Source organism: Artemia sp. Qi Xiang Cuo, chromosome 5 (assembly GCF_049724085.1).
Source record: "Artemia sp. Qi Xiang Cuo chromosome 5, ASM4972408v1, whole genome shotgun sequence".
In the NCBI taxonomy this organism is placed as follows: domain Eukaryota; kingdom Metazoa; phylum Arthropoda; class Branchiopoda; order Anostraca; family Artemiidae; genus Artemia; species Artemia sp. Qi Xiang Cuo.
This window is the reverse complement of record NC_142798.1, coordinates 47840499-47860274: the sequence shown is the minus strand read 5'-3', so window position 1 is coordinate 47860274 and position 19776 is coordinate 47840499. Positions and strand designations below refer to the sequence as shown.

At 38.3% G+C, this 19776-nt stretch overlaps 1 protein-coding gene across 3 annotated transcripts in view; it reads right to left on the bottom strand.

Moving 5' to 3' along the window:
- Positions 1–19776, bottom strand: part of LOC148952205 (lactosylceramide 1,3-N-acetyl-beta-D-glucosaminyltransferase A-like) — a 77750-nt gene that overhangs the window by 47196 nt on the left and 10778 nt on the right. The window contains exon 2 of one of the 3 annotated variants that reach the window (XM_089088877.1): positions 17022–18163. The exons of the other annotated variants lie outside the window; for them this stretch is intronic. Within the exon in view, the coding sequence (XP_088945003.1) occupies positions 17112–18077 (966 nt within the window). The 5' untranslated portion in view covers positions 18078–18163 and the 3' untranslated portion in view covers positions 17022–17111. Of the gene's footprint in view, positions 1–17021; positions 18164–19776 lie in introns of those variants that run through there. 3 annotated transcript variants of the gene reach the window in all.

The following is a 19776-nucleotide window of genomic DNA, read 5'->3' as shown; positions in this document are numbered from 1 at the left end:
CACGAATTTTATCTACATAGGCATGCACAATTTCTATGGGATCAAACACGAAATATCCCTCCATTAGTGAATTAAATGGATCCCCAAAAGTCGCAGTGTAAACAACTATTGCATTTAAAATTGTGTTGGACAATTGAAAATCGGGAAATGTTGTAAATTGGTCATTACCCCCCTGCCCCTCTTGTATATCACCAATACTTCATCCCCCACCACATTGTTCAATATTTGGGGTATACGAATCCACTTCAGTTGTTTGAAGTGGAAGTAGGTGATCAGTGGGGGCTAGAGGAGGGTTCCCTGTAAAATCCTCTAAAATTTGTAAGGTGTTTGGACTTAGCAATGGCAAGTCCCCCTCTGAACTAGGAACATTACCTTGCTCAACTGTGCTAGGTTCTACATTGAAATAATTACTTAGAAAAGCATCAATATTAAAAGGTATATCATCGGAATTAACAATACCATCCTATTCATTGATATGTGAATTGTCCCGAATGACATGAAATTCCGTAGACGCGAGTTCTTCCTCTCTTTCACCAACTGATGACGATGGTGATAATGAATATGGGACCAATGTTCGTCCAACCTATAAATGAAAAATAGCTTATTTTCAAAGTGTTAAAATCACCCCTACTGTTATTAAAATTTGGATTATTATTTAAAGTCAGCGCTTAGTAGTAGCAGCAGTATGCACATAGTAGCATTTGGTTAATTCAACTGAAAGTTCCAAAATATCAAACTTAATATAAGATATTTACAATCTAAAACGCCGCTTTACATAGAATTGACAATTTGATTTTGTTCAAAAATAGCTTATTTTCAAAGTGTTCAAATCAACCCTACTGTTTTTTTTTTCAAATCATCCCTACTGTTTTTAAAATTTGGATTATTATTTAAAGTCAGCGCTTAGTAGTAGTAGCAGTATGTGCATAGTAGCATTTGGTTAATTCAACTGAAAGTTCAAAAATATCAAACTTAATATAAGATATTTAGAATCTAAAACGTCACTTTACATAGAAGGCGGCAATTTGATTTTGTTCAAAAAATAGCTTATTTTCAAAGTGTTCAAATGAGCCCTACTGTTTTTTTTTTCCGCGGCGCTTTTCGGGCCCGCAGCGCTTCCCGCGGCACGTCCCCCGGCGCTTCTCGAGCCCACCAGCGCTTCCCGGGAGCCGTGGTGGCTCCCAACCGTTTACATAATGTCCAAAAAAATATTGTTAGATCATAAGTCGTTTCTCTCTCTCTCTCTCTCTCTCTCTCTCTCTAATTTCCCCTACACAGGGATGTCTAGGACTCATTAGCTTAATTATTGTAAGCCGCGCGTATGTTCCGATTTCCAAGACTGAACTTCAGATGAGGAAAATACAACAATTAAATGTTGGAAACCGTTAACTCAGACATTGTCAGAATGTTTTCCATCGCTAAAATCATGGCGGCAAGTTGTAAGATTGAAAGCTATTTTAAAAATATTCAGTGCAAATTAGACAGTCCATATGTGCCAGATAGATAAATGGGATAATCTTTGCAGCCTTCTCTCTTAAAACTATGGAATATTCAATTGTGAACGGAATAGCATTCACAGAGTTTCAAACGGTGAGCATTAGCAGTAATTGACTGCGCTTTTTAAGTGACCAAAAAGATTCGAGGGCAACTATGCCCCCCCTTTTCAGCGATGTCATAAATAGCAATCACTATTTTTGGTGGTATAACTTATTTCACTCATACACGGAATTCAAATTCCCCAAATATCTATTGCTAATTTGCAGACAATTCCGCTATTTTCAGAAATAAACACAGAATTACGTAAAAGCATTGAAATCCTAGACTTGGCCTAACCGCTAATGATAGAACAAGACAGGAAAAGTGGTGAAACAGATCTATTTATATGCTTGTGCGGAGCTTTAAGCCAAAGATTAAAACTAGACAATATTCAATTGTGAAAAATAGCATTTTGAGTTTCATAGTGGTGAGAGATAGCAGTAAAAACTAGAAAATTACCTAAAAATATTCGCTTATGAGATATCGAAGCGATAGCAACAGAGAAAATAGTATAGATTAGAAAAAAAGAGCGGTTTCTTTGCAAAAAAAAATTACATTATATTTAGATATCTCCGAGGGAGGGGGGAGCAGAGAAAACAATAGTTGGGGGCGAGGGTTTAATATTTTAATATCCCGCTGAGATACACTTTTACACAGTGTTGAAAAATAGTGAAAAGAAAAGACATTGGAAGAAATAGATATGTATTTCTATAAGATAGGTAGGAAAAAATGCTCACATTTGCAAATCCTGGCTGCACTTGGGTGCCGGACGGCCCAGGCGAAGCATGCTGTAGCATCGGTGGACCTTGTGTTGGTGGTACAGCTCTTAAAGGCCCAGGCAATGCATGATGGAGAATGGACGAGGCGGCGATGTTACGGGCTTGCACCGATGAGACAGCAGGGTTCTCCTTCCTTATGCCCCATTCTCTTTTTGGCTTTTGCCCAGACTTCATAGGGGCTGCCACTGATGGGGCTGCCACATCCTCTCTTGCTCTCTTAGGTGGAGGGACCATACATTCTTCATAATTTGCCTTAAAAGAAGAGAAAAAATAAGTATTGAAATAATTTTCCCTTTTTCACAGAATAAAAATTAGTACCCCCCACCCCTAGCCCTAATTTTGTCTAGAAAGCATTTATCACAAAGAAGTCCCCCTCCCCTAAGCCAAAAAAGCAATGCAAAAATTAAAATTTACGAGAAATATACTATGCATGGAAATCATATTGTGAGAAAACTTGTGAGAAAAATAAACCTTGACAAACAGTAGTCTATAGCCTTAGGATAGAAATCAATGTTTCTATTTTTACCTTTCAGAAAATTTTTTTAAATGTTCCCGTCTGTAGACTTTAAAATAGATAAATGATTATTAACCCAGCAGCAGCTTATAGGCCTAAATTACAATCTAGGATGTAAATTTTGCAGACAAAATAAGGCTATCTTTTTTTCTTAGAAATCCCGGGCCCCTTACTTTTCATGCGAAGTTTTCGCTTTACAATGATGGCGATAGAATAGAGGCATGGCCCCCTCCCCCATTCAACAATGTCCTAAATATATTGTTAGACCTTAATTTGAAAATAACGAGATTTCACTTCTCCAAATAGAGATTGCATAGACATGTGCTAAATTATTGCAATTGTCTGAATCGTGTTTTAATTTTGACGGAGAAACAGTTCCTTTGACTTGGCTGCCGTTATTGTAAACACACAGAAAAAGGGTGATAGCTAATTTTAACCTTGCGCAGAGCATTATGTCAAAACAGAACGGTATAATGCTTTAAGAATTGACGGATGCCAGTGGTCGCTTTTAGCTAGGATATAGAATGCTTAAAATTGTATAAATTTAACAAAAAAGAATTATCATTGTAAAACAATGGGGGGGGGGTTAGGTTTTGAGGGTAAAAAGAACATATTTTATGTTTTCTATCAAGTATAAAGATAGCATAGGGGGGTGTGGGGGGGACTTAGATCTACTGGAGGGTGAACAAGGAAAATAATTTGATTTTGAAAATGTAATAAAACGGAACTTACATAGTAAATTGAGGTTGCCAAGGCTTCTAAAGAGTCAAATTTATCCATTCTTATGTCATCAATTATGTCAGTTGTTATATCCATTGTGTCACAATAGTTTCTGATAATTTAATCACAATGCATGTCCGTTATATACGAAATCTCAAGGGTGAATTGTTATGTAAGCAAGCCCTCTGATTGGCTGAGAAGGAAACATGTGATCTAACGGTTTCCTATGTCTGGAAACTCATAACATTCACGTCGAGCGTGCACTTGCCCAGAACAACTACACAACATCAATTACTGTTTCCTATATTTGGAGACCATGACATTCTCTGAGAGCGTGCACGTGCCAAAAACAACACATAAATCAACCTTGACAGTAGCTGAGAGTGTGTACTTACAATAACAACAACATCGACCTTGGAAATTTAGCTCATTGACCCCATTAACCACGTGGTCTCCCTAGGGAGGCTATGCCCATATTTGGACTCCCGTCAGCATTAAAAAAAGTTGTAGATGGCAGCAGGGGTGAGGGATGGGGCTATTAGATATTGTTTCTATTTCTGGACACCTTGACATTCGCCTCGAGCGTGCACTTACAACAACAACAACATCGACCTTGGAAATTTAGGTCATTGACCCCATTAACCACGTGTTCTCCCTAATGACTCTATGCCCATATTAGGACCATGAACCACGTGGTCCTGTCACGAGTTATAGGGTCCTCTCTACTGAGGTGGTGGGCCAAGCTGCTCGGCCTGAGTGAAAATTTCAATTAGATCAGAGCTCTCTCCAGCACTATGGCTAATGATTGCCACCACTCGCATAATATATTTCTTCTTGGGGATCAAGTTCACAATATTCATTTCTTCTAGTTCCTGTTTGGTCATCATGACTGTTGTTTCCCTGGAAAACATCAACAGATAAAGCAAATCGCAGAATTATACATTTATTAGAAACGACTGTCGCATTGCTTTTATATTGCACCATTCTACTACTACTACTACTAACAACTCAATGCAGCACCAAGCCACCTGATGCCAAACCAGCTACGCACGCTCCTTCTCCACCCCAATCTATTCAAAGCCTCCCTTTTTACACCCACCCACGAAGTTCCCATTTCCTTTAAATCTTTCTTTATGACGACCTCCCACCCCAGACGGGGACGACCTGCTTTCCGTTTAGCCCTAGATATTGGCCAAAAAGAATAATCTTCGGCAATCTGTCATCCTTCATCCGCAAAACGTGCCCTATCCAGCTCAACCTTTCTTTCATTATAGCCCAAGAGAGCGGTATTGAACCACATTTACCGTATAGCCTATTGTTTGAAATACGGTCAGTCAGCCGGGTACCCAGAACAATCCTTAAGCAATTTCTCTGGAAAACATCTACCAAATCTTCATCTGCTTTTCGGAGCGTAAATAATTCAGAGCCATATTTGACCATTGTCATCACTGCAGCTTCTAAAATTCTAATCTTGGTTTGCAGACTTATCTTCCTATTCTTCCAGACTTTTTTTTAACTGCGAAAAAACACCCTGAGCCTTGGCTATTCTATATTTAGCATCTTCACTGCTCCCACCATCTTTACTAATAATACTACCAAGGTAAGTGAAGCTGCCCACCTGATCAATCTTTTCATTAACCAACGTCACCTTTTCATCTTCACTTATTCCTAGCCTTAATAACTTAGTCTCCCTAACATTAATTTCCAAACCAATTCTAGCACCCTAAGTCGCAAAACCTCTAAAACTTCATTCATTTTGCTCACACTTTCATCTAAGATTATTAAATCATCAGCATAATCCAAGTCCAGGAGACTTTTTCCTCCCCATTTGATTCCGTGGTCTCCCATTGCCTTTCCTTTGTTCCATAAGACAAAGTCCATCAAAACAATCCATACAAAGGGGGATAAAACACAACCCTGCTTAACTCCTGATTTAATGCAAAACCAGCTATTAACCTCATTTCCTACCTTAACCGCAGCAGTGTTATTCTCATACATACCACTAATCACTTTAATGTATTTGTCTGGTATACCATACAAGGATAAAACCTTCACTAAAGCTCTTCTATCAACAGAATCGAACGCTTGCTCATAATCTATAAAACTGAAAACCAAAGGTGTTTGACAACTCAGGCACTTCTCAATTATTAGCCGAAGAGTGAAAAGTTGGTCGACACATCCTCTACCTTTTCTAAAACCGCACTGCTCTTCTCTTAAAACTTTGTCTACGGTATCTCTCAGTCTAAAAAGTGTGACATTACTAAGTAATTTACTACCTACAGAGACCAGACTAATGCCTCGATGATTACCACACTCACTTTTATCACCTTTCTTATAAAGTGGCTTAATTAAGGTTTTCCTAAAATCCTTAAGGTTTTCCTAAAGATGCAGCTAGATGGCATAATAGTAAAATATTGTACTGGCACGTTAACAAATTGAGAGGGAGTAGTCAATCCGGACTTGGCCCAGTTAAAGATAGGAATGGGGTCGCAATTAGCGATAAGGAACAAACTAAAGAGAGATGAGCCGAACATTTTGAGAATTTGCTTAACCGAGATAGAGTTGCAGGAAAAAATATAGAGGAAAATGAAAAAGTTTGTGATACCTTGGATTCGAAGGAAGATTTGTTTTGTGAGGAGGAATTAGAAACAGTACTAAAAGGATTAAAAAATAATAAGTCTCCAGGTGCTGATAGAGGGGTAAATGAGTTTCTTAAATATGGTGGCTCTGAGGTTAGAAATAAGTTACTGAAGATTATGAATATGATTTTTGAAAAAGGAAAAGTACCTAAGGATTTTAGGAAAACCTTAATTAAGCCACTTTATAAGAAAGGTGATGAAAGTGAGTGTGGTAATTATCGAGGCATTAGTCTGGTCTCTTCAGGTAGTAAATTACTTAGTAATGTGACACTTTTTAGACTGAGAGATGCCGTAGACAAAGTTTTAAGACAAGAGCAGTGCGGTTTATTATGTGTTTTTGTTTCTCAAACTCTCTAAACATCTATGTCTTGGCAGGTGTTTCCATGTCCCAGTGCCTGTCTTTGTATGTTTGTTTGTCTGAATCTCTGTATTTGTATTTGTCTCTCTCATTCTCTTTGCAGGTGTGTTTGGACGGGTGTTTTCTTGTTCCACTGCCTGTCTTTGTCTGTTTATATGTCTGGATCTATATATTTGTATGTGTTTTTGTTTCTCTCACTCTTATCTATATGTCAGGGTGGGTGTTGGCTTCTCCCAGTGCCTGTACTTGTGTGTTTGTATGTCTGAATATATATGTTTGTATGTGTTTTTGTTTCTCCCAATCTCGTTGCCTGTGTGTCTGGGCGGGTGTTTTCTTCGCTCAGTACCTGTCTTTGTCTGTTGTTTGATCTGAATGTATGTGTTTATTACGTTTTTTGTCTCTGATTCTGTTTATCTGTGTGTCTGGGTTGTTATTTACTTGTCCCACTGCCTGTCTTTGTATGTTTGTACATGTCTGAATCTATGCATTTGTAAGTGTTTTTGTCTCTCTCACTCTCTTTGTCTGTGTGTCTGGGCGGGTATTTGCATTTTCCCGTGTTTGTCTTTGTCGGTTTTTATGTCTGAATCTATTTATTTTTGTGTGTTTTTGTTTCTCTCACTGTCCAAGCATCTGTGTCTGGGCGGGTGTTTGCTTGTCCCAGTACCTGTCTTTGTCGTCTCTATGTCTGAATCTACATATTTGTATCGTTTTTTTTTTATCTCTCTCCCTCTCCTTGCCTATGTGTCTTGGTGGGTGTTTGCTTGTCCCACTGCCTGTCTTTGTCGGTTTGTATGTCACTCTTACTCTCATTGCCTGTGTAGCTGTCGGGTGTTTGCTTGTCCCAGTGCCTGTCTTTGTCGGTTTATATATCTGAATCTTAATATTTGTGTGTGTTTTTTGTCTCTCTCGCTCTCTTTGCCGGTGTGTCTGGGCGGGTTTTTGCAAGTCCCATTGCCTATCTTTGTCAGTTTGTGTGTCTGAATCTATGTGTTTCTATGTGTTCTTTGCTCCAACACTCTCTCTGTCTGTATGTTTGGGCGGATCTTTGCTTGTCCAAGTGCCTGTCTTTGTCAGTTTGTATGTCTGAATCTATGTATTTGTATGTGTCTCTCACTCTTTTTGCCTGTGTGTCTGGGTAGATGTTTGCATGTCCCAGTGCCTGTTTTTATCAGATTGCATGTCTGAATTTCTGCTTTTCTATGCTCTATTGTCTCTCTGACTCTATAATCCTGTGTGTTTGGGCAGGTGGTTGCTTGTCCCAGTGCCTGTCTTTGTCGGTTTGCATATCTGAGTTTATGTATTTATATGTGTTTTTGTCTCTCTTTGCCGGTGTGTCTGGGCGGGTGATTGCTCGTCCCACTGCCTGTCTTTCTCGGTTTTCATATCCGAGTTTATGTATTTATATGTTTTTGTTTCTCTTTGCCTGTGTGTCTGGGCGGGTTTTTGCTTGTCCCAATGCCTGTCTTTGTTGGTTTGTCTATATGAATTTATGTGTTTGTATGCGTTTGTGTCTCTCTCACTTTCTGAGCCTGTGTGTCTGGGCGGGTGTTTGCTTGTCCTAGTGCCTTTCTTCGTCACTTTGTTTGTCTGAATCTATGTATTTGTATGCAGTTTTGTGTCTCTCACTCTCTTTGCCTGTGTGTCTGGGCGGGTGTTTACTTGTCCCAGCTCCTGTCTTTGTTAGTTTGTATATATGAATCTCTGTATTTGTTTGTGTCTCTCGCTCTTTTTGCCTGTATGCCTAAGCAGATGTTTGCATGTCTCAGTGCCTGTCTTTATCAGTTTGCATGTCTGACTTTATGTGTTTCTATGCGATTTTATCTCTCTGACTCTAAAATCCTGTGTGTTTCGGCAGGTGATTGCTTGTCCGAGTGCCTGTCTTTGTCGGTTTGCATATCTGAGTTTATGCATTTGTATGTGTTTTTGTCTCTCTTTGCCAGTGTTTCTGGGCGGGTGTTTGCTTGAGTTATGTTTGCTGAGTTTATGTATTTGTATGTGTTTTTATCTTTCTTTGCCTGTGTGTCTGTGCGGGTCTTTTCTTTTTCCAGTGCCTGTCTTTGTCGGTTTGTTACAATAATGGACACTTAATGGTGAAGTGATTGTAACACAGACCATCCACATCAAGAGCACTTGATTTCTTAACATTCTTAAATGCCCGATAGATATCACCACTAGATATTGACAATATATGGACTTGCCGAAGAACTCGAGGAACAGTATTATGCAATAAGGAAGAAAAAAAGGACTGGATAGAATGATTAAATGTAGGAAAAACACGAGTAAAATGAGCAACAAAATCACTGATTTTGATAATCGAAACAGTAGCAGGCACACACTTGCTGCTATTAATTACACTGGACCAAGACTTCCAATCCGAGGGATCATCCAAACCATTCAGGCGGGCTTGACGCAAAGAAGATATAAACTGACGTTTCGAATTTTGCTTAATTTTGAATACTTTACCAGACTTGGGTCGATCACAAGGAATCCAAAGGCGAAGCCAAAACTTCGCGCGTTGTTTAGCTTTTTTCACTTCTGGGCACCCATGCCATAAGGGTTTTCTGGTGCCAAATCTAACACGTTCAACAGGAACAGAAACTGAAGCAGCTGACTTCAAACAATGCACAATCTGGTAATAGTAACAATTTAAATCAATCTTAGCTGTCGGTGACCTTACAGAGGTTTGCAAAAGGTGAAAAGGCCCTTTCAGGCTTGATAATAACGAGCAAAGCACATACAAATAAACTTCAGAATTTACTCGTTTCCAATTTGGCTTATCAAACCATTTATTATGGTAAGAAAAACGGTTATAAGCCAGTTGAGCAGGGGACTCAATTTCGTAAGTTAAAGGCAAATGGTCATCCTCAATTTTATCATCGAAAACAATGACAGGAGGAACCACGAGAGATCCCCTTGAAACTATAATAGGATCAAGGTTTGATCTAGAACCATCACAGTTATGAATGTAGGCAAACTGTTTATCTTTATTGACTAACTGATAGCCACTAGGGAAAGCATCAAAAAACAGGTCACTTCTTTCAGATTGGGACAGAAGATTGGCATTAATATCACCAGCCACAGTCCAATTTAATCCCTGATTGGTCACTCTTAGCAGAAGTGTCCTAAGTCGCTTACAAGAACCTGCGAAGACAGATAGGGAAGAAATATTATTGCGATTGCATGGCACATAGACATTGATGAGGACCGTATTACCGTATTTTATTGCCAGTAAATTATGATCAGAAGAAATAACCTCAGGTTTCTTAGCGCGGCGAACTAAAGTTGCAAGGCCCTCAGAGGGTCGACCGCGCTTTTTTTTAGCTTCAAGTACAAACGTGTGGTGGGTGGGTGACCGTTTAAGAGTATATGTATTGGCTTTAGTTGGAAAATGTTCCTGTAGGAAAACTATATCATAATCAATATTTTTGTATGTGTTTTTGTTTCTCAAACTCTCTAAGCATCTATGTCTTGGCGGGTGTTTGCATGTCCCAGTGCCTGTCTTTGTATATTTGTATGTTTGAATCTATGTATTTGTATTTGTCTCTCTCACTCTCCTTGCCTGTGTGTCTGGGCAGGTGTTTGCTTGTCCCAGTGCCTGTCTTTTTTGGTTTGCCTATCTGAATTTATGTGTTTGAAATCTTTTTGTCTCTTTCATCTTCTAAGCCTGTGTGTCTGGGCGGTAGTTTGCTTGTCCTAGTGCCTGTCTTTGTCGGTTTGTTTGTCTGAATCTATGCTGTATGTGTCTTTGTCGGTTTATCTTTCTATGCCTGTGTGTCTGGGCAGATGTTTGCATGTCTCAGTGCATGTCTTTATCAGTTTGCATGTCTGAATTTATGTGTTTCTATGCGATTTGGTCTCTCTGACTCTATAATCCTGTGTTTGGGCAGGTGGTTGCTTGTCCCAATGCCTGTCTTTGTCGGTTTGCATATCTGAGTTTATGTATTGCTATGTGTTTTTGCCTCTCTTTGTCTGTGTGTCTGGGCGGGTGTTTGCTTCTCCCGGAGCCTGTCTTTGTCGGTTTGTATGTCTGAAATTATGTTTTTGTCTCTCTCACTCTCTCAGCCTGTGTGTTTGGGGGGGTGCTTGCTTGTCCCAGTGTCTGTCTTTGTCGGTTTGCGTGTCTGAATTTATGTTTTTGTATGAGTTCTTGTCTCTCTCGCTCTCTAAGCCTGTGTGTCTGGGCGAGTGATTGCTTGTCTAAGTGCCTATCTTTGTCGGTTTGTGTGTCTGAATCTATGTATTTGTATGTGTTTTGTCTCTCTTAGCCAGTATTGTCTGGGCGGTTGATTGCTTGTCCCAGTGCCTGTCTTTGTCGGTAAGCATATCTGAGTTTATGTATTTGTATGTGTTTTTGTCTCTCTTTGCCTGTTTGTTTGGGCGGGTGTTTGCTTGTCCCAGTGCATATTTGAATCTATGTGTTTGTATTCATTTTGTCTCTCTCCCTCTCTTTGCCTGTGTGTCTGGGTGGATGTTTCCATGTTCTCGGTTTGTTTGTGTGAACCTATGTATCTGTATACGTTTTTGTCTTTCTCACTCTCTTTGCCTGTGTATCTGGGCGGGTGTTTTCACGTCCCGGTGCATGCCTTTGTTGGTTTGTATGTCTCTGTGTCTAAGCCTGTGTGTCTGTGCAGGTGTTTGCTTGTCCTAGAACCTGTCTTTGTTGATTTGTTTGCCTAAATCTGCGTTTGTATGCGTTTTTGTCTCTCTCACTCTCTTTGCTTGAGTGTCTGGGCGGATGTTTGCTTGTCCCAGTGCCTGTCTTTGTCGGTTTACATGTCTGAATCTACGTGTTTGTATGCGATCTGGTCTCTCTTTCTCTCTTTGCATGTGTATCAGCACGGATGTTTGCATGTTCTAGTGCATGTCTTTGTCGCTTTGTTTGTCTGAATCTATGTATTTGTATGCGTTTTTGTTTCTTTCACTCTCAAAGCCTGTGTGTCTGGGCAGGTGTTTGCATGTCCTAGTGTATGCCTTTGTTGGTTTGTTTGTGTGAATCTATCTATTTGTATGCGTTTTTGTCTCTCTCACTCCCTAGCCTGTGTGTCTGGGCAGGTGTTTGCTTGTCTTAGAACCCGTCTTTGTCGGTTTGTCTGCCGAAATCTATGTATTTGTATGCGTTTTTGTCTCTCTCACTCTCTGTGTCTGTGTGTCTCGTCAGGTGTTTGCTTGTCCCAGTGCCTTTTTTGTCGGTTTACCTGTCTGAATCTATGTGTTTGTATGCGATTTGGTCTCTCTTTCTGTCTTTGCCTGTGTATCTGCGCGGATGTTTGCATGTTCTAGTGCATGTCTTTTTCGGTTTGCATGTCTGAATCCAAGTGTTTGTATGCGCTTTTTTTGTCTCTCACTCTCTTTATTTGTGTATCTGGGTTGGTTTTTGCATGTCCCAGTGCCGGTTTTTTTAGGTTTGCATGTCTGAATAAATATATTTGTATTTGTTTTTGTCTCTTGCACTTTATTTGTAAGAATGTCTTAGCAGGTATGTTCTAATCACACTGACTGTCCGTTTCATAACAAATGTCAAAATTTATGGAATTGTATCTGTTTTTGTATCTTTAACTCGCTTTGAATGTTTGTCTGGGCGGGTGTTTGCTTGTTCCACTGCCTGTCTTTGTCGATTTGTATGTCTCTCTCACTCTCTTGCCTGCGTATCTGGGCAGGTGTTTGATTGTCCCAGTGCCTGTCTTTTGTCTGTTTGTATGTCTGAATCTATATATTTCTAAGTGTTTTTGTTTCTCTCACTCTCCTTGCATGTGTGTCTGGGCGGGGGTTTGCTTGTTCCACTGCCTGTTTATGTCGGTTTGTATGTCCAAATGTATGTATTTGAATGTGTTTATGTTTCTCCCACTGTCTTTGCCTGTGTTTACAGGCGGGTGTTTGCTTCTCTTAGTGCCTGTCTTTGTCTGTTGGCATCTGTTGGCATATCTGAATCTACGTGTTTGTACGCGTTTTTTTATCGCTCACTCTCTTTTTCTGTGTGTCCGGGTTGGTGTTTGCTGGTCCAAGTGCCTGTCTTTGTATGTTTAGATGTCTCAATCTATGGATTTGAATGTGTTTTTGTCTCTCTCCCTCTCTTTGCCTGTGTGTCGGAGCAGGTGTTTGCCTGTCCCCGTGTTTTTGTTTGTCGGTTTGTATGTTTGAATCTATATATTTTTGTGTGTTTTCTTTCTCTCTCTCTCACTCTCTTTGCATGTGTGTCAGGGGCGGGTGATTGTTTGTCCCAGTGCCTGTCTTTGTCGGTTTCTATGTCTGAATCTATGCATTTGTATGTGTTTTTTTCTCTCTCACTCTCTTTGCCTGTGTGTCTGGGCGGGTGTTTGGGGCATATAATGTTTGTATGGAAAGCGTTGACATAAAAACTTCAAAAAGGGTTCATTGGATTGGAGATTGAGAGGGCTATTATCCTTTTTAATAGTCGGAAGTAATCGGAGGGGGAATCACCACCACCCCATGCCCATCATTTCCCCAAACCTTTTCGATCAACATTTTGATATGGCCATTTTGTTCAAAGTAGTTGAAGGGTCTTTAAATTATATCTTTGAGGATGACAGCCCTCCCCCCATAGCCCTCAGGGCAAGGATCTTAAGTTATGCCCTTGGGGCATATAAGGTTTTTTAAAGAAAGTTTTGTCGTAGAAGCTTCAAAAAGGGCTCTTTAGATTGAAAAATGAGAGGACTAATGTATTTTCATTAGTCGAAAGTGATCAGAGGGCAAATTCCCCCCCCCCTCCCCATGCTCATCATTTCCCCAAACACTTACAACAAAATTTTGAGATAGCCATTTTGTTCAGCGTATCAGAAAGGTCTGGAAATTATATTTTTGAGGATAAAAATACCCCAAGCCCTCAGAGCAAGGCAGTGATCTAAAACCCCATGCTTTCTAAAAGCCAGAATACAATTTGTACTTTACTAAAAAAAATTCTTTTAAAAGTTTTCATTTTTGTAACTTTAAGAAATTAAAAATCAATTAAGATTTTAAGGAATAAACATCAGCATATGCATATTAAACTGACAATACTAATTTTTTCAGTAAATTCAGTAGAATTTTTTCAGAAAAGTACAAATTATATTCTGGCTTTTAGAAAGCATAGGGGTTTAGAACCCTGCTCATATTAATTTCTGCTCGTTTTGAGTTTAACTCTGTTATTTATTTTAATTTCTTTTTGTTTTGGGTTTCATTTATTTATTGATACTGATTTATGGTAGTTGTATGCTTGGTAGATTATTTGAATCTATTTTTTTTTTCATTTTTGGTTTAATAGAGTTCTTTACTTTTTTTTGAAAAACTTAGTTTGGGGAAAAAGATTTTTTTTTAATTAATCACAGGTAGCAATCTGTTTTTAAATTACTGAATATCAAACCGAAAGCTGTTGGAGGACAATCAATCCCCCTCTAGCCTCCTTTTCTGCTCTCCTCTAGCCCCTATGATAAACTGTGTACCCCTACGATAACATCTTACCCCCCTACCCCTTATGATAATTCAAGTCAAAATTTTGGGATATCTATTTTCTCTTATGTTCAAAAACTTCGAAATGTCTAACAAGTTTCCCTTCGGGGTTGGTATCACGCCCGCAGTCCCAATGTTAATCTTTATCTTACCTTGCTATGATAAATCACGAAAAAAAATTAAGACAAATACTATTATTGGATATTAAGCACCACAAATTATGTTAATTATTTTGGAATATTGGTAGAATATTCCAAAATTCCTTCTTTCCTTCATTGTTTTTATTTGTCATACTGGTTCTCTGTGGCGGTTCAATTTTACATATGAGCAAATTCTTCAAGGGAGAATTTTTCCAGGAGGGGAGGGAATTTTACAGGGTAAGTTTTCCAAGGGAACCTTCCGCTGGGTAATTTTTCGGGGGCGGGGGAATACGCCAAGCACCGTAGTTTTCATTGTCTGTCTTGGGGGAACTTTTTTCCTTTTTCTAAAATTACGCGTATATTCTTATGGTTATTGCTTTTGATTGGTATCAAACAGTTCGTGGTAACGAACTGTAAGTAAGGATCGACCCGGCTCAATAGTAATTGAAACTCTAAAAAACGGATTTTTGATACCAATAGATACATCAAAATATTTCAATTGTGCTGATTTCAAATATATAAGTTTCATCAAGTTTAGTCTTACCCATCAAAAGTTACGAGCCTGAGAAAATTTGCCCTATTTTCGAAAAAAGGGGGAAAGATCCCCTAAAGTCATAGAACCTTAATGAAAATCACACCATCAGATTCAGCGTATCAGAGAACCCCAGAGTAGAGGTTTCAAGCTCCTATCTGCAAAAATGTAGAATTTTGTATTTTTTTCCCCCAATTGTTTGTTTTTTTCCCCAGGGGTGATCGTATCGACTAAGTGGTCCTAGAATATTACAGGAGGGCTTATTCGAATGGAAATTAAAAGTCCTAGTGCTCTTTTTAACTGACCAAAAATGGAGGGCAACTAGACCCCTCCCAAGCTCATTTTTTCCCAAAGTCACCCGATCAAAATCTTGAGATAGCTATTTTGTTCAGAATAGTCGAAAAATATAATAACTATGTCTGTGAGGATGATTAATACCCCAGAGTCCCCGGGGGAAGTGCTTCAAGTTATGTAATTTGCTAATGTTTACATATAGCATTGGTTATTGGGAAGTATACATACGTTTTCAGGGGGTATTTTCTGGTAGTGGGGGGAGGGGGTTAGGGGGTTACGTCGGAGGATCTTTCCATGGAGGAAGTTTTCATGGGGGAAGGGACATTGCTATGAAGGGGGCACCAGATATCCTAGCATTATTTAAAAAAACGATCAGAAGTTAAATAAAAAAAAATTTCAACCGAAAGTAAGGAGCAATATCAGAGCTTAAAACGGACAGGAATTATTACGTATATGATTTGGTTCACCCCCTAGTCAGTACCTCACTCTTTACGCTAACGTTTTTTTTAGTACTTTCATAAGAGCTATTTATTCTAATTATCTGTCTTTGTGATTAAGGAGTCATTCTTAAGAATTAAAACAAAATTTGAACTTTAGCGTAAAGAGCGAGGTATTAACTAGGGGGTGAACCTCCAAATATGCGTAATAAAAATATACGAATATAGGAATTCGTTGTGTAAGTTAATTCGTAAGCTACGTATATTTATTACTAATAAAAACGTTCGTAAATAAAATTAAACAGCTTTCGAGAAAGCCATTTAACCAAAAAAAAGTAAAGTTAATATGCAAATTTCGTTTTAATTATTCATGTACGGTGAGCCAAAATCAAAACCTACATTAATTCAAAAACTTTCAGAAATTAAATAAAAAAAACAAGTTTTTTTTCAACTGAAAGTAAGGAGCGACATTAAAACTTAAACCGAAGAGAAAGTATTCCGTATATGAAAGGGGTTGTCCCCTCCTCAATGCCTCGCTCTTTACGCTAAATTTTTACTCTTTCTCACAACTCTATTTTTTAAAACAATAAACAAATTTAGCGTAAAGAGCGAGGCAGTGAGGAGGGGACAGCTCCTTCCATACACGGAATAATTTCTGTTCGTTTTAAGTTTTAATGTCGCTCCTTACTTTCAGTTAAAAAAACTTGTTTTGTTTATTTAATCTTCATACTTAAACCCAAAAGAAAAGTTTTGAAGTCGACATAAGAATTAGATTCTTTTAATGTGTATATTGTTTTCGAAGTTCCGTTCTTTCGAGCTCAGGTTACTGTTGACACGATCAAGGTTTTTCAAACCTAGACGGTTTGAATTAAAAAATAAATAAAGGTCCATGAGTGTTTTTGTAACGTTTGAAAGTTATATAAACAGACTCTGTTATAAGTTTACACGGTCGAATCAATTCTAACGGATATTTCTCTGGTCGATATGTGAAGTTTCGGAACCAGGTCACAGTTTTAAGACTCTTAAACTAAAGCGACAATTCAAAGATTCGGAATGTCTCTTATGCTACATCTGGGAATCTACGTAGTAAGACTAACTAGTCTCTAACAGATAGACTCTAACACCACACAGATAGACTCTAACACCACACAGATAGACTCGCAACACAGATAGACAGATAACACCTAACAGATAGACTCGTCTCCATGACAAAGTTTGATATCCGTTAGATTCAATGTATATAGATGCTACAGTCGAAATCAATGCTAAGTTGATGATGTGCAGAGCTTTACAGATTTAACTGTTTTTCAAAAATCCAACGTTACAATGATAGTTTGAGAATAAGTCAAAATACTTTGTATAATGTGTTAATTTTCTATTTTTGTTAGATAATTCCTCCTAAGTAATAGCTATTTAATATCAATTCCAGTCCCTTCAGAATTATTTGTTGTTTTTCTAGTTTCTTGGGGTAGCACAGTAGATTGATACTCTGTTTTGCAAAACGGGGCCCAGGATTGATGCTTTGTTTTGCAAAATGGGGCCCAGGTATCGATCCCACTGCAGCAAGGTTAGGTGACAGGCTTTTCCCTTAACTAAAAATCTTTTTAAGAAACAAATTGAAAATAACAAATAAATCAATTTTTGGAAATGAGAAACATAAACAAAATGGCAAGCTATCACTACTATGACATCACAGTAGGTTTTGAAAAATTAACGTCACTAAAATGGTTTTCTAAGGCGATGCCATAATTGAGCAAGATCACGACTTCTTTGGTTTTCTAGAGGCACTACATATTTATCCTTAAAAATTGTTCTAGCTTTTCCTTCACTTTGATGCTTTACAATAATCTTTAGAATAAAATCTCTCGGAAGAACAAAAAAATCAGCACTAATTCTTTTAGTTTTAGCTTTTTCTGCAAGAATTCCTGTTACGAAAACATCATCTATCCAGAAATAGTCTGTATCTTTGCTCAAATTTAGTAAGGACGGAATGGATTGCATTGGATAGGCAACAGCGAATCCATTGCAATACAGAGGGTAAGTACTATTGCGATATTCTTGTTTTGGCACGCACCATTTTGATCTGTCGCTTCTTTGCACCTTTGCCTTCGATACAATAGTGCATATTATGCTTGTGTTGTTATCAAGTCTGTCTAAGTACGAAGTCATGGCTCTTACATCAGCAAGTATATCATCGTCAAATTTCAATACGTACTTGGCTGTAGGACAAAACTTTTTTGTCCAATTAAGCAGCATAAGGTGCTTCCATGTCAAATTCCTATATGTATCAATAAAATTACCAAGGACAAGGTCCTGATACAGCTTGAATTCGTCAATAAGATCCTCATTGACAGTTTTTGAAATGCTTAGTCCTATAAAAAAAATCACAGGGACATGTAAATCGCTCAAGTTGCCCCAAGTATTGCGAATTGCTAATCTAGCTCTTAAGTTCTCAGACGCACTATGAATAGCTACTACGTACATGGTGTTATTTGTGCAAATACTGGTGTTTTCTGCAGCTATTTCAATTGTATCAACGTCTAACTTTGAGGGTTGGTAAGTATCAGATACTACGCACTCGATGTCTTGGAAGAGGTTAAAATAAATGAACATGACAGTAGACAACAGCAACAAAAATCCTGAGATTCTGGTCTTCCTACTACATTTGTATCTTTTTTTGCACATTTGGGCATAACTAAGGCACCAGACCAGCCGAAAAACACAAGGTTAAACATCCAACAGAAAGGAAACAAACTGACTGCCAATTGACTCTGAAAGATAATGGTACGACATTAATTATGCAGGTCATTATTAATGAAGGATATCTGATCCGACTAATTACTTGCGGTTTCACAAAAAAATGATTCTGATTTGAATTAATTAAATTCATTTTGTAGCGCATGCAATACATTTCGTAATATTTTAGGACTTACATGAAGGTTGTATAAGGATGCTGTAGGGTGAATATGAAAACTGAGAATTTTGATGGAAACTGCATCGTACTCAGGATCCGTAAATGTTTAAAGAGTAGACATCTTTGATTGCAATATTGTTTTTTACGTGTCCTATCTTTTTTTAAACGTTCTAGCCCCCCCCCCTTCCCTCTGTCTGGATTTCTTTAGTAATTAAAACTAAAATGATAATAAACATGCTCTTATTCCATCCATTTTTTCAACCCCCTCCCCCCAAATGAATATGATACATCGCCACTCTTGGTCACTTTCCATAAATGGGATTACTTTCAAGTCTGTAAGGTATTTTGAATTGAACAATCAGCCCTGACCAATAAAGACAAGTATACGGTTTGCCCAAATTTTACGGAGGAAAGGTAGAAATGAGCTACGACAACAGCCCAAGCTCAAGCGATGATAATTTATTATAAAACAAAAATTTATTATTACATTATATCTGACTAATCATTCAAGTACGTCGCTTCATCGACGCTTACCTAACAATATCTAGTGGAATTCAATCGAAGTTCGCTGTATTTGCTGCAAATTTGCCGCCAACCAACGCTTGTCCAATTCTTACTTTTGCTTGCTTTTACACCCATACTCGTTTTTTGCCTTAAAATTTTAGAGCTACCTGAAGTTTTTGCAGAGTTGCAAATTAATCTATCAATTGTGGAATAACGAAGAACAGGCAACAGCTAGATCTACTAGACGTTGGGGGGTCACAACCGGCTCATTTGCTGTGTTATGCCGCAAAATATAGAATTGCGATTCACAGCAGAAGCATAAGAGTTTCAGGAACGAGCTTAGAAGGAGAATTCGATTAAGCTCTGATTGCAAATGAGTAAAGTAGCCTACTCTTCCAATGGATCTATTTTGGAAATATTTAATTATGCGTAAAAAGCATATGATAATAGCCCCCACACAAACTTAAGGGGGTGCAGGCTATTCAATCTTATGGTAGTTTCTCTTTGTTTTGAGTTCAACTTTAATAACCATTCCAATTTTTGTCCTTCTTAGGTTTGGTGCATTCATAGAGATTCTTGTTCATTTTATGTATGACGTATCTATATAACGTGATTTAATTTCTGTTTTTTCTATTTTTTAAGCGTCATTCTTTAATTTCTGATGGTAAATTGTGATGTTTAATTTCTTATAGTAAATCTTTATATTAAAAAAAAAAACGACACGTCTTTGGAGAACGGAAGGGAGAGGGGTCATAAATTCTTGTTATCAGAAGATCTGGTAAAACGGGCTATCAGTATTTAATCAGACTTTGTTGAAAGCGCTGACGTGGACCTTTTCGGTGTCTAGCCATAATCCTTCGTCTGTGGAGTGGGAGGGGGAGGGTCCCAAATGCATTCCCTCTGGAGATCTGACAAAAAAGATGGCTAGACCTCAACCAATAATTTTTGGAAGTAAGATCTCGTATC